At 39.6% G+C, this 14,404-nt stretch overlaps 1 protein-coding gene across 2 annotated transcripts in view; it reads right to left on the bottom strand.

Moving 5' to 3' along the window:
- The window catches only part of parp8 (poly (ADP-ribose) polymerase family, member 8), a 56,050-nt gene extending 42,413 nt beyond the window's left edge, over positions 1 to 13,637 (bottom strand). The window contains exons 1-2 of one of the 2 annotated variants that reach the window (XM_072664360.1): positions 12,982 to 13,637; positions 9,173 to 9,227 (exon numbers count right to left, since the gene is read on the bottom strand). In XM_072664360.1, the coding sequence (XP_072520461.1) occupies positions 9,173 to 9,227; positions 12,982 to 13,072 (146 nt within the window). In that variant the 5' untranslated portion in view covers positions 13,073 to 13,637. The remainder of the gene's footprint in view (positions 1 to 9,172; positions 9,228 to 12,981) is intronic. The other variant, XM_072664361.1, reaches the window with a different exon arrangement.
- Positions 13,638 to 14,404: the final 767 nt, after the last annotated feature.

The following is a 14,404-nucleotide window of genomic DNA, read 5'->3' as shown; positions in this document are numbered from 1 at the left end:
TGATCCGTGGGAAACCGATTCTCGCACCGCTGGTATTCTAGGCTTCTTAACTTAGAATCAGAGTAACTAATATGTATATAATAATAATAATTCTATACCACCTATTGACAGGTGCCATTGTTAGGAGAAAATCAATGTTATTCACTTGACCTGTTTTATGTTATGGCAGATGTATACAGCACAGTTTCTGCACCTGCAGCACTGAGCAGGCAGCTCAGCAAGCACAGCTCAACAGCTGCGTCATCCGCAATGGTTTGCATGTGTGTTTTTGAAATCAGCGGTAAATGAGATGAGCTTTACTGTCCTTGGGGGAGGGGGGTGGGGGGCTGTTACCAGAATAACTTACCAGAATAACCATCACCAGGTACAATCTTAGTTGCTCTGTATCCACAGTACTTGGTGAAGTCTTTGGGCTGTTTACTGAACCTTTTTTAAGCAGAACGGGCTGTTACTCAGCTTATGACTCCGAGTCACACTGGCTAAAGGGAAAATGACTGCATTGTTTCCTTAACAACTCAATGAATCTATTTTTTCTTGTTCTGCATTTTCCCAGATTCTTATTGTTAAAAATCCATGAGAAATTATTTTAAAAAAAATATAACAGCAAATGTTTGTAGCAAGTCACTGAACCAGCCAAGCTTAGCACCAGTTCGTATTGTGCAAGCTGCTAAATGATCAGTTCAGTAACACACTTATCTCAAACCATGCCGAGTTGTCATGTAAGATAAACTTGCTTAGGTGGTTTTGGTCGGTCTACGACTTCCCGATAAAATGCAGAAAAAGTACAGATAGAATTTAGGCTGAATTTGAGGCATGTATGTGATTCTGACGTATGATTCGTACAAGGCGGTGGTGGCTCAGTGGTTGGAGCACTGTGCTATTAATGAGAGGGTTGTGGGTTCGATACCCGGGTTCGATAAGTAGCCACTCTCACTGCATGTATGTGCTCACTCATGTGTATGAGTGTGTTCACTGCATGAATGGGTTCACCCCTTGAAACTCCAAGGCTTATTACACAATAAGGCCTATTATTCAGTAACTACAGGCACTGGATCGGGTACTGGATAATTAGGCTTCATAACTCAGGATTAGAGTAAGACATGACATGATACACATATCATAAAGAACAGCCTGCTCTGACTCAAACTTCGAAATTTCAGAATAAAAGTCCTGAGCCCGAACAATACTGTGCCAAGGTAGCCACAGCTACTGACCATGTGACATCTGATCTGATCTTTATCTGCTAACTCAGAGAAGCTGTCTTTTAAAATGGGAAGTAACTACATTTAGATCTTGAGCAACACTCAGGCCACTGATTCATTCATTTTAAAAACCAATATTTCCAAAACCACCAAAGAAAATGATTTTCTTGCTTAAAGCTCATTAAGAGACACAGAAGATGTGTGTTTACTGGATACGATTCATAGCATATTTAATTACTCAGGTTTTGAAAAAATAGTTCATTATGCAAAGTGCAAACTGACTTAAGGTATGGGACCTAATTGAAAGCTTTACATATTGTGTACTGTGAAAAATGTCTGTTTTGCCATATTGCACGTCTAGAAAACCTATAGTAAACATATGAGGTGAGTCTACTGTGGAGATTACACAGATAAACAGTGCCTGTGGACCCAGCCTTCCAAGTGAAATATAAGAGAGCACTCATGACCGTGGACCGGGTTAGCATGGGCACTCCCGACTGGTCTGCATCTACTCGATGCACTTGTGTTTTGAGGTATTTCTCCCGTAACCATCATTAAACATTTCTGAGACTTGTCCCTTCCACCTTCCCGATCACCTCACACACTGACATGCATTGGGCACCTAACCAACATCCTGTGGCCAGTTTTGGATTTGTCCCTCTTTTCATAGGATTGTCGGTAGTTACCCACCACAACTTATCAGGATCACCTCACAAGCTTGACTAAGTTGTCTAACCAACTAATTAACTGTTTAGTTAGTTTCACATACATCCCAAACCTTGACATGTGCCGTTCTTAGGAAATGACCAACATTATTTTCTTTATTAGCTTCATAATGTTTCGGCTCATCTGTGTAAATGTTTAGAAAATAGTACTGTACACCAACAGTAGTGGCAACACTAACATTATCAACATTTGGTAAGCCTACTTGCTGTGACTCAGAAAAGTAGAACCCCCACACATCATCTGTGTGAAGGTCTAGATCAACAAAGCACTGGAACACTTCACTATAGATAACAAAGAGTTTGGATAGTGGAGATACAGCTAGAAGAAACATTAATAATATGATGGTTTGTTTGAGAGTAACAGCATTTCTTAGCAGATAGCCCAGATTTGTTGCACTTGTGATGCTTTTAGCAACCTCTCGTCTCTGGAACCTTACTGTCTTAGTGGACATCAACTATATGTATCATTACAAAAAGAGTGTAATTAGCCCTTATCAATTAGTCAGATTTGAGGAAAAATAAATATTGTCGCGTATCATATATAAGTAAAAATTCTTTTTCTTTTTTTTTTTTTTTTTACAAAAAAGTACTGTGACATTTTATATATGGCATTTATGGCAAATTCTGTTATCATGGTACACAATATGCTTTTATGAGCATACGGTGGATATAAGCAGTTCTTTTAGAGCACTGATTAACTGCACATTTCATTACCAAGAGTGTAATCAGTCGTATTTCATTAAAGGGCATATTTTGAGTGCAGCAGATTTTGAGTAAAATTACGGTACTCACTATGGGAGAGTATTTGGATAGCAGTTGTTAAATGCTGTTGGTGCATTTTGTCTATATGTAAAAATATTGCAATAGAAATCGTATATCGTAAAACAAAATGGCTTTAAATATCGTAATATTTTTTTGTCAATATCGCCCAGCTCTACTCTACCCAGCCCTACTTCAAAAACTTATATTTAAACTGGCCTTATTTGTTATGACCAAATTAAGTCACTGTTCCTCCAATCAAGCTCCTCAGTGCTCTAAACTCTAAACACTACACTTTCTGCTGTGCTTGAAAACAGTGCTTTCGCTTGTTTGCAGTGAACAGCGAGCTGAAGTTTGAAACGCTGAATTATTTACATCTACGTCACCGACATGCACAGTGTGTTCCCCTGATCGGCAGTTAACAGATGCAGCTGAGCAGCGACTCAAAAACACTAACAAAAAAATACAGGAAATTCATTACTTCCCCTCACACGCTCACACACACTGACAAACTTTCATAGACAACACTCCGTCAGCTTCCTGATTGTGATGCATGGCACCTCTTCTCCGAAACAAGTGTGACATTTGCAGACCTAGTTCAAACAGATGACGGCAAGCCTCTAATTCAAGCCGTTTTAAAGCCACACTCTGTTTTTAAGGGCATCTGTTTTCCAACAGTTTTATTACACAAACACAAATTCCTGAAGGCTTTTAAAAGGCTTCTAGTGCATCTTAGAAAAACAATCTTACTGCATCACAAGGCGGTATATGAGGGATTGTGATTTCACAAGAGTGGAAAGGCATTTACTGTAGCTACCTAAAGCTTTTTTTCAAATTCAAACCTTTAAATCTTATAAATGTGAAATTCCTATACACATTACTCAGATAGCAGATGATTCTGGGCCAAATGAGGGACAGTTAAGGCACTTACAGGTAAGTTATGGCAATGGCAAGTGTACTGTGCGGCCAAAACTACAAAAAGCAGGGCACATTATAGGTTTGCTATGGCATTTAACTTGTGGACCACATGTGGCTCAAATGCAACCTGGTGTGAGAACTGTTTGTACAGCATTTCGGTTTCCTGCCAAAACTAGCCCAACTGTAGTGAGATGTGGCTGTTCGAGTTCCAGTTAAGACAAAGTAAACAGTTCTTTTGCCGGAACAAAGCAGTGAGTGTGGGTCAGTTTTCCGTCTTTTATTAATCTAATCTTCTTTGGAACTACAATAAAAATAATTGTAAAAAAATTATATATATATATATATATATATATATATATATATATATTGTTTTTTTTTTTAATTTTTTTATTATAATAAATATAAATTAAAAATAAATTAATTATACAAAAAGTTGTTAGCTAAATTTAATATTAATGACTACTATATTGACTATCTCATACTGTTTCTATTCAATTAAAATACAAAATATATATTAATAAAAAATATAGCTGAAAGATTTAACACTTACGTTACTATTCACAAGTCTAGCATCAGTTTTCATATTAATCCATTTTAATGTTATATTCAATATGAATTCATACAATACAGAAATGCATGCATAAGAAGGTATTTTTAAATAAGCAATTCAATTGTAATTAACATTGTAGAATATTTTTTGCCAACAAAAAACACTAGACTTTCTGTATATTAATTAATTATATAATATAACTTTTCTCTAGTGTTTTTTTTAATGGCAGTGTAAATTAAATATGACCCTGAGTTGCCACTATCTATGTAGCCAACATGTCATCGAGTTATCTGGCGGTTATGTCATTCCGTTACAAAGCAGATTAGCCTTCTGCAGTAATTTACACAGCTGTGTGTTTAACAGTAAAACATCGTAATCCTGAATGTCTATTTAAAGCTATAATTGAAAAAATTACCAGGGATGCCAGGTCTATGCACATATGGCATATCTTTGCATTGTTATTATTATTTTTATAATATTTATTTGGTAGAGTCCTGTAATTGATCTATGAGATATTTAAATATGTCCCTTCTCCCATTTGATCTGTGCAGCTAGTGAAGAAAATGAAAACCGATGCCTCTAGAAGTTATATATGTAAATATTACGCTGGGTAAGGTGGGGAGGTATCCACTTTTTTACGTTCTCAAAGTATTACTGCGGTATTCGGCCTAGTCTGTTTGCCCTGAGAGTTATGTATGTATGTGACCGAGTGTAAAAGCTCAGCTGTCCTGAAAAGAATGGCGTGGAGTTCATTTCAAGCAAGCCTGGTGGGGTCCGAGAAAGTGTGTGTGAAAGCTATTTGATTTTACTGTACTTTTCGGTTCATTTTGGTATATATAACTCTTTGTTTCAGGTTTCGTAATGGTGAGGAAGGAAACGCTTGTGATTACTGTTTAAAACACGTGGGTAAGACGTGACCCAGACTCCTAGTTTACATCTGTACACGGACATGCCACCCATCCAGTAAGCACTGCTCATCACAGTTTAATGAATACCAGAGGAACATAGTAAGACAGGACCTTTTGTGACTTTTAGCTAATGCTAATAGGGTTGGGCGGTTTTCATGTATTTCATCCTACCGTCCAACAGATTATTTTGTGTTTAGACCTGTAGCCAGCTAGCTATGCTCAGATACGTAAACACCATAGTACAAACAGTGTTCCAGCTAAATGAGGCTCCAATCATGCATGTTTAAAGGTTAAAGCCACATATCTGAAAGCACAAAGTCAAGTGAATGGTCTTGGGGGTGTTTTTAACTCGTTTAAAGGCACATTTAGCAGACTGGTTCCTCCAGGTTTGTTGCTTTCCCTTTATTTATAATTGGTGATTTGACATCATCAATTAGTGAGTTCCTCTGAAATGCACATGGGAGAATATAGTGTAGGACTTATTTGTCACCACCTCTTTTCGCACTGCCATCGATTTGTGGCATTGTCGGGTAGCCGATGTGCTCTAAGGAAAGTCCCCAGCTTTGCCACACCAGTACCGGCCAACATTGCTTTAATAAGATTGGAGAAAGCACCATCTATGCACCCGGAGAGAGCAAGGCCAATTGTGCTCTCTCAGACTCTGGTCGCTGATGGCAAAGCGTCATTGGCTTGGGATTTAACCTCACAACCCCTAGAGCATAGTGGCAGTGCAATAGACCACTGAGCCCTCACGCCATACCATACCATTTTTTATTTGGCGATACATTTTTAAATACTACAGGATCTATTAGGATTTTACCAGATTTGATTTGATTAAAAACAAACATTAGGTTGAACAGGTTGAACATTGGTCTGCAGTTAACTAAGGATCAGAACTTGCTTCCTACAACACTACATCTGCACCTGTACTGACAAGGAAAAGAAAACACTGATGGAGGAAGACGCAGAGGTAAAGAGTTGTATGTGAGCCTCTGCGAGCAGCTGCTGACTGGTGGGAAGGTGGGAAGGGGAGGGAAAGCACACTGTGATATTAATGGTTAATACATCTGGTTAATGTAGATGTGCCCACTCCCTTGCGTATCATCTGATGCACCCTTACCAGCAGTATCCTCAATGTAGCTCCTTGCTCACTTGCCTGGTTAATGTTGTCTGCTAAGTACTTTACTTACTGTAGTATCAGAAATACTGTATTCTCCTACCCCAGTACCTTCTGTCTTTGCAGACGACAAGCTAACTATAAAATACTAACTACGAAATTAATGAGTTATATGAGTTTCTTGCTGTCTGTTTGCACAAAATTCCATTAATTAACATTACATATTTTATCTGTATGTCTACAGAATGATATTATTACCTTTTTAAAATGTAGCATTGCCATCAACAGTTAGCGTAAGGCATGGGTTTCATATTAAAGTACAGCATGTAATATATTATATTGAATTTACAAAGCAATACGATCACATTGATATTAATCAAAGCTGATGTACAGTCATACAACAACTGAACTGAAACAACTACGGTGTGTCCACCGTACACACCACCACCATAACCGCTGGCAGTAATTCAAGCTTTATTCTGAATAAGGCCATCATTCAGCAGGCCTGGAGAGGATGCCGCCAAGGCCCAGGGGCTGCCCTAATTAAAAGAGAATTAATTGAAATATAGGAGCCCCCCACTCCGCATTCATAAATCTTTTTCTCAAGACCTTCTTATCGCACTGGTGCTGCTCCAGTGAGCGAAAAGTGCATTCCTGGACACCCCTATTTTAATTAGCATATTTATCGAGGAATTTGCATGACTATGGGGATGGAAGTACTAGAACACAGCTCATTTGTGCACGGTGGCTTAGGAAGCCTTCAAGTTCATCCAAATGCCCCTCAAGCAAACCCACATAATTTTAACAGAGCATCCAAACTGACTGCGCTGGTTGTCATGGCTACTGGCCACCAATTGCGACCAGAATTTTGGCTAAAAACAAAATACAAATGTGTTCATAGTTATGGGATTTAGCAGGAAAGTGCTGTAACGTCACTGGACTGAAGGCAGAGTGTTAACATGGACCGCAGGCCGCTGGAGAAAAGGTACACCCACAACAATTCGATTATGTGAAAAACTACAAAGCACATGTTCTTCTGAGCGGAAATGTCTCCACACCATAAACCTCAAGACGCAACATCCTTTTACATACAGGCTAGTGTGAAACAGATACACTGTGATCTAGATTAACCGTATGGCACTTTTGTTCAGAGCTCTGGCCCAACACAAAGATCCTATCACACGGAAGAGAAACTATAATCCTCTTGTTCACCAAAATGTAGACAATAAAATACAAAGAGGGGCTGAAACCACCTGGCTGCAGTCCAATCCTTGGTCGTTTCCTGGATGCCTCTAAGAACGAGAGGTGCTTTTTCAAGAAATAATGGTTCATGACCCCTCAATGCCATTCACTTGGATATGTCCAAGACAACAATGTAATGCTGAGTCTGAGTCAGACCTTATTTTCGTTCTTGTTTCCAAGCTCTTTACAATCTGTTCCTGGTGCCTTGTATTTGCATGCAGTTCATTTTCTTTGCACGTAACACCAGATGGACGTTTGCTAGTTTAGACCTTTGGTGATGATTTAGGAGAAGACTGTAAACCTGGAACTTTGGGGTTGGAGTTGGAGAACACCAGTTCCCCCTCTGATATGTGGAGCCAGGGATGATACATGGCAGGGGGGGTGACGGGGTGATGGAGGTTAGCGCAGACTTGTCGTAGACATGAAAATGAACACCATATTAAGGCATGTTCCTCCTCCCACTTCTCCATATTTCCAGTCCGACACTTCACTAGCTCAAAAAAAGACAGGGGGGCATTTTTGCCATTTACTTTTTGAAATGACATGAGATAATTGTAGGTAGTTGGGCTTTGGCTAACAAGGCCTCTGGCAGTGAGCAGTTGGGCTAAAGGACAGCCTAACAGCTAATTACACCACCTTTTATTTGTATGACAACAAACCACTAAGGCTCACCACTTACACTAGTTATGGGAATATTAGGGAATACTAAGCTATATGAGTTTCTGAAGTACCTCTCACGCTGTTTGCAGCTCATCCAGTCAACACAGAGCTCATGTATTGAAATAAAAGACATAAATCAAACTTATGTATTATCTATCATACACCAATTAAAAATGGCTGCAGCCTAAAGAGCTTTATCAACATATTAATCTTATTGCTTATTTTTTTTAGAAAGTGCTTATCACTCTTTCGGCACCAGGTAGAATCATTTAAAGAAAAGCTTGAAGATTTGAAGATGTGCTATCGAGAACCATTCCTTTTATTAAAGAACCCTTTAAAATGGCTTTTGGTAACTGGTAACTTAGCTGTGGAATGTCACCTCAGTTTGTAATCTTCATATTATCAGGCTACATTTAAGCAGATAAATCAATTATTCGTCGACTAAATTAACATGAATAATCAAATATCACAATATTTTGTATTTAGCAGCCTGAGGGAAAAAAGTAAGCAGCACTAACCTGCCCTATCTGTCGGCGCGTACTGGCTGCACTATGATCATTTGTTGATGTATGCACCAAAGTAATGAATAGTCTTTCTATGTCCTGCTGAACTGAAATCACATTCATCATTACCGCTGTATTTTGGCAACATAGTTTTAGCAGCATGCAGATCAGACTTAGAATTTCAGTGGCAGACAATGGACAGAAATGCTGATAACTTATTGTTTCTGATGTGTTTAAATTCGGACATATAAAGCATTACGCATTATGCCTAAATCTTCCAGCTTTCCTTCACCACCTAATATGGTAAATAAGTGGATTTCAAGTGCAGATGGCAGAGCTGAACCATAACAATCACTTGACTAGACTGCGCCCAACTTGCCGCATACACCACATGCATGAAGCCATGCTCGCACGGACACATAGGAACAGAGAGGCACATGCACACCCACAGACAGCGTGTGTATGTCAGCTGCAGCGTGGCACGATGGCAGCTGCATTTCGAGAGAAATCATGTGGTCAGCACTTTCCTCTGACCATGTGATTTCCACACCAGGGACAACTGTCTGCTGCCACTGTTGTTAGGGTTACCTTTTGGAGCCTTTTGAATAGGTGAACGTGAAGGTGGCGTCGGTGAATCGGAAATCTGAAAAAAACAAAAACAAACAGGAAGTCAGACACAGTTATTTGTGTAGCGAATATTGTCCAACACATACTGTCCGCAAAACAGACTGACAGAAATTCAGAAAATGGATGGTGGCATTACAATACAAATAATGGAACGTTACAAGCAGCAAGACTGGTGCAGGACGGCAATGTGATCACAGTATATCTGTGCACTGTTCTATACAGTACTGAAAAATGGCATCTGTACCGATGTGAAATATACAGTGAACAGGGAGTTTGTGATGTGTTGGAACCAGGACAAATTGGCGAGCATAAGGATCTGGCCCACTTTGGCAAGGGTCTGGGTGAGAGCATCTCCAAAACCCGGCCAGGCCAGATCTTGTTGGTGTTCCTGGTATGCAGAGGTCCATACCTACCCAAGGAAGGACAACTGGTGAACCGCAGTCAGGGTTAAGGGTGCCCAGGACTCAATGATGTCATCTATGGTGGCGCCACTTATAATTTACAGGACTGGTGCCAGATCCCACAGGACACCTTCAGAGGTCTTGTGGAGTCCATGCCTTAACAGTATGAGGGTAACTACACAATATCAGGCAGGTGGTTTCTAATGTAAAGGCTGGCTGTTGTATCTAGAACCAATGCCTCTTAAAGTACTCATCTATAAGGGTGGAAATAACGTGACTACCTAAACAATTGCCCTGGTCAATTGAATATAGTGCAACACAGCAGAAATACCATAAAATAATGACATGCTGTTGTTATTGTGATGAATGCTGTTACTGTGATAAACACTGTGCGTCTCTGAGCAGATTGTGGATATTATAAGTACTTACAGACCTGAATATTTAATTAAAGCTACCTGTTGTTATTACAGAGTCCTGTTTAATTGAATGTAGTACAGCAAATTTTGAATAATAAATCTTATTTGTTAAAATATCGTGATAAGTACATTATATGGACAAAAGTATTGGGACACACCTCTTAATCATAGAATTCAGTATTCAATTCAATATTAAAAAAACATTTGTTAAAAGAATGGGTTGTTCTAAAGAGTTCAGTGATTCCAGCAGGGTCCTGGAATAGGAGTGTAATAGGACCTGCAACAGGTCAGTTGGTGAATCTACTTCCCTAGATATGTAAAGTGGAAGTATGGAAGTGTTTAGGAACCACAGCAACTTAGCAATCAAGTGACAGACCATGTAAAGTTACAGAACGGGGTCGCCGAGTGCTAAGAGATCCAAACCTTTCCATGGCTGAGCAGCTACATGCAAGCCTTATGTGTAGGTGCCCCAATACTTTTGTCCATCTAGTGCATCTATGTTGAGAAAATGTCTTAAAAGCAACATTATGCGAGGTATGATATTTTTTGCTCCTGGCCTCCCCCTACAGTTGGGAAGTGTTATGCACTTTTACTCCACAGCCATAAATAGAAATCGCACTGTGAGCTCCATCTTGTTGACAGTTATAAACATGCATTTGCTGACAAGCTGAGCAATGTAATATGTTCCACAGTTCTTGCAAGGAGGCTCATGCAGTTCGTACTGCAGCAGCAGGAAAAAATAGTCTATTTCTAGTATAGTTTTTCTAGTAGAGCTAGGCAACATGGCGATATTTTATCGTACTGTGAGAAATCTTGTTATAATGATACACAATATGCTTTTCTAAGCATATCAAGAATATGGTCAGGCCTTAAAGAATCAACTGATCAACTGCCCATTTCATTACCAACAGTGTCATTAGACTGGTTTAAGTAGATGAAGTGCAGCAGATGTTGATGATGGGAGAATAGTAGTTTCTATTCTACTGATGTATTTAATCTGTGATCACATGTATCATGATGAGTATATTCTATTATGAAAATATCTTTAAATATCGTAATATAGTATTTCTACCACACCTCTAGTATATGCCTTGTTTTATGTGGTGCTACCAGAGGTGGTCAAAATATCATATCACAATACATAAAGACATTTTCAGGCAAATTTGAAGAAAAAAAATACATTTACACAATCACACAGTACAGAACGACTACTATCCATAGTAGTACAGCGATTTGTACTGAACATTCGCTGCACTCCATTCAGTTAAACAGGAAAAAATAAAAAACGCTTTCATTCATTATGCACTGATGATCTCCATGATAGGCTCAGAAAAACATACAGTGTATCATGATAACATTTATGACGATAATATCCTCACAACAAAATATCTTGTATCATATTGCCCACCGCTATGTGGCACCATGTGGTTTTTGCTATTTGCCTCATCATACGATTATATACATATATATATATATATATATATATATATATATATATATATATATATATATATATATCGATCGATGCTGTCCAAAGAACATGTAGATACACATAGATATACAGATATATATATATATATATATATATATATATATATATATATATAGATAGATAGATAGATAGATAGACAGATAGATAGATATACAGTCAGTCAGATAAGTAGATAGACAGGTAGACAGATAGAGAGACAGATAGATAGATATACAGACAGTCAGTCAGTCAGATAGATATACAGATAGATAGATATACAGTCAGTCAGATAGATAGATAGATAGATAGGTAGACAGATAGAGAGACAGATAGATAGATATACAGACAGACAGTCAGTCAGATAGATAGATATACAGATAGATAGATATACAGTCAGTCAGACAGATAGATAGATAGATAGGTAGACAGATAGAGAGACAGATAGATAGATATACAGACAGTCAGTCAGTCAGATAGATAGATAGACAGGTAGACAGATAGACATACAGATATATATAGATATATAGATAGATAGATATACAGATAGATAGATATACAGTCAGTCAGATAGATAGGTAGACAGATAGAGAGACAGATAGATAGATATATATATAGATATATAGATAGATAGATATACAGACAGTCAGATATATAGATATAAACATATATTTATATATATATATATAGATAGATAGATAGATAGACAGTAATTCACTAATACACTAATAATGCACGTCAAAGTCTGTCTGGAAAAACCCTGCTGGTGGCCAGAGATCCACAAGACCCGAACCCGGAGCACATCGACAGGAACAGCCCCACAATGAGAAGTCCCTCTCAACAAGTGTAGTCTCCATGGCAACATCAAGAGGGATTTCCACTGACACTGGATACCGGGAGCAAACTGATAGCTAATAAATATTTACACAGCCACTCTGCATACACTTGGTCCGTCTGTGTGCTTTACCTGGGCTAACACGCAGGCGGCGCGTGTTTATCTCCCTCAGAAAGGAGAGGTCCCCATTTTGATACCTGAGCAAGCACTGGCTAATTACACGACAGGCATATTAATGCCTCGTTATTGTGGAGATATTACCACCACCTCCAGCTCCACCACCACCACCACCACCACCTCCTCCACCTCCTCAGCAAGCAGAAAGCAACAGTGCTGGCTCGTGTATTACTAGGCCTGTAGTAGCAGTCGAGCTGAGCACAGTTCATCTGGAAAAATAAACATACGTGACAATGTGATGAAGATGATGATGATGATGATGATGGCCAACTGTCCACCCCGGACCAGACTGTCTGTCCTTATTCTCTAGCTATAACCTTTCTCAGCAAAGGCTGACCAGAACTAGCCCAGGAACCGTGTGTGTGTGTGTGTGTGTGTCCGTCTAATCCGCGGTGTGACGGCGGGTCTCTGTCTGTGGACCGAAGCGGCAAACAGCAGCACACTTGACAACAATACGGGCTCCGGAAACTCACCAAAGAAAAGGCAGTCTTTTTCTGCCTTGCACCTTTGTATCACGATGTCGACGTCTTTTTGAATCCTCTCTTGTCTTGAACACATCCCCATGAAATAAAAACCCACTGGAATGGCCCCTTTTTTCCGTTTGACTAATTTTCACCGAAATAACTCTTCCCCCTTTTCCAGACACGACGTGCCTCGAAGCCCAGCCAGCCAGTGCTCGACGTGCTCTCTCTCTCTCTCGGTATCTCTCTATGTCTCTCGCTCTCTCTCCCTCTCTCTCTCGCTCTCTCGCTCTCTCTCTCGGTCGTGTGCTGTGGAAACAATCCCAGGTGTGTCACACGAACCGCCACCGTTTCATCATCTCGTCTAAGGACAGAGGCTGCCGCGAAAAAACCCCACCAGCAGCGGCTCGGAGCTCCTCTCGGGTTTCACGAAGGTAGCACTTTCACACCGGAAGCATCGTCCTGCCCTCCTCCTCATCACTCTGCCGAACCCAACAATGGCGTTTCGGAAAGGCGAGGGAGCGCGGCGTTAAAGTGAAACTAACATCGCTGCTCGGACCAGTGGGCTGCTGGAAACGGACCGGCCTCGCAGGGGGGAAAGAAAACCGGACTCGCGGTGGAAACCTCAGCCGAACCCAGTCACACCGAGCCAGGTGACGTCATGGACGTGTTTTTCTGCCCACGCGTCCGCGCGCCTGATCCGCTGCTCGGCGTCGCCACGATACGATAGAGCACGAGCCCGATACTCGATACGATATTTCAGCTGTGCAAAAACATCTGTGGTGATCTGTCTGTTAGTCTATGGATATACACGGGTTTGTGATATGTGGTGATATTTCAGCTGTTACTGTACAGTAAAATCTTCAATTATTAGGTTTGATATGTGGTGATAATTCAGCTGTTACTGTACAGTAAATGTTTCATTTATTAGGTTTGATATGTGGTGATATTTCAGCTGTTACTGTACAGTAAATGTTTCATTTATTAGGTTTGATATGTGGTGATATTTCAGCTGTTACTGTACAGTAAATGTTTCATTTATTAGGTTTGATATGTGGTGATATTTCAGCTGTTACTGTACAGTAAAATCTTCATTTATTAGGTTTGATATGTGGTGATATTTCAGCTGTTACTGGACAGTAAAATCTTCAATTATTAGGTTTGATATGTGGTGATATTTCAGCTGTTACTGTACAGTAAGATCTTCATTTATTAGGTTTGATATGTGGTGATATTTCAGCTGTTACTGTACAGTAAAATCTTCATTTATTAGGTTTGATATGTGGTGATATTTCAGCTGTTACTGTACAGTAAGATCTTCATTTATTAGGTTTGATATGTGGTGATAATTCAGCTGTTACTGTACAGTAAGATCTTCATTTATTAGGTTTGATATGTGGTGATATTTCAGCTGTTACTGTACAGTAAGATCTTC

The sequence above is a fragment of the Salminus brasiliensis genome, chromosome 20 (assembly GCF_030463535.1).
Source record: "Salminus brasiliensis chromosome 20, fSalBra1.hap2, whole genome shotgun sequence".
NCBI lineage: Eukaryota > Metazoa > Chordata > Actinopteri > Characiformes > Bryconidae > Salminus > Salminus brasiliensis.
Note: the sequence above shows the minus strand (reverse complement) of the source record. Positions and strands in the feature narration are given on the sequence as shown.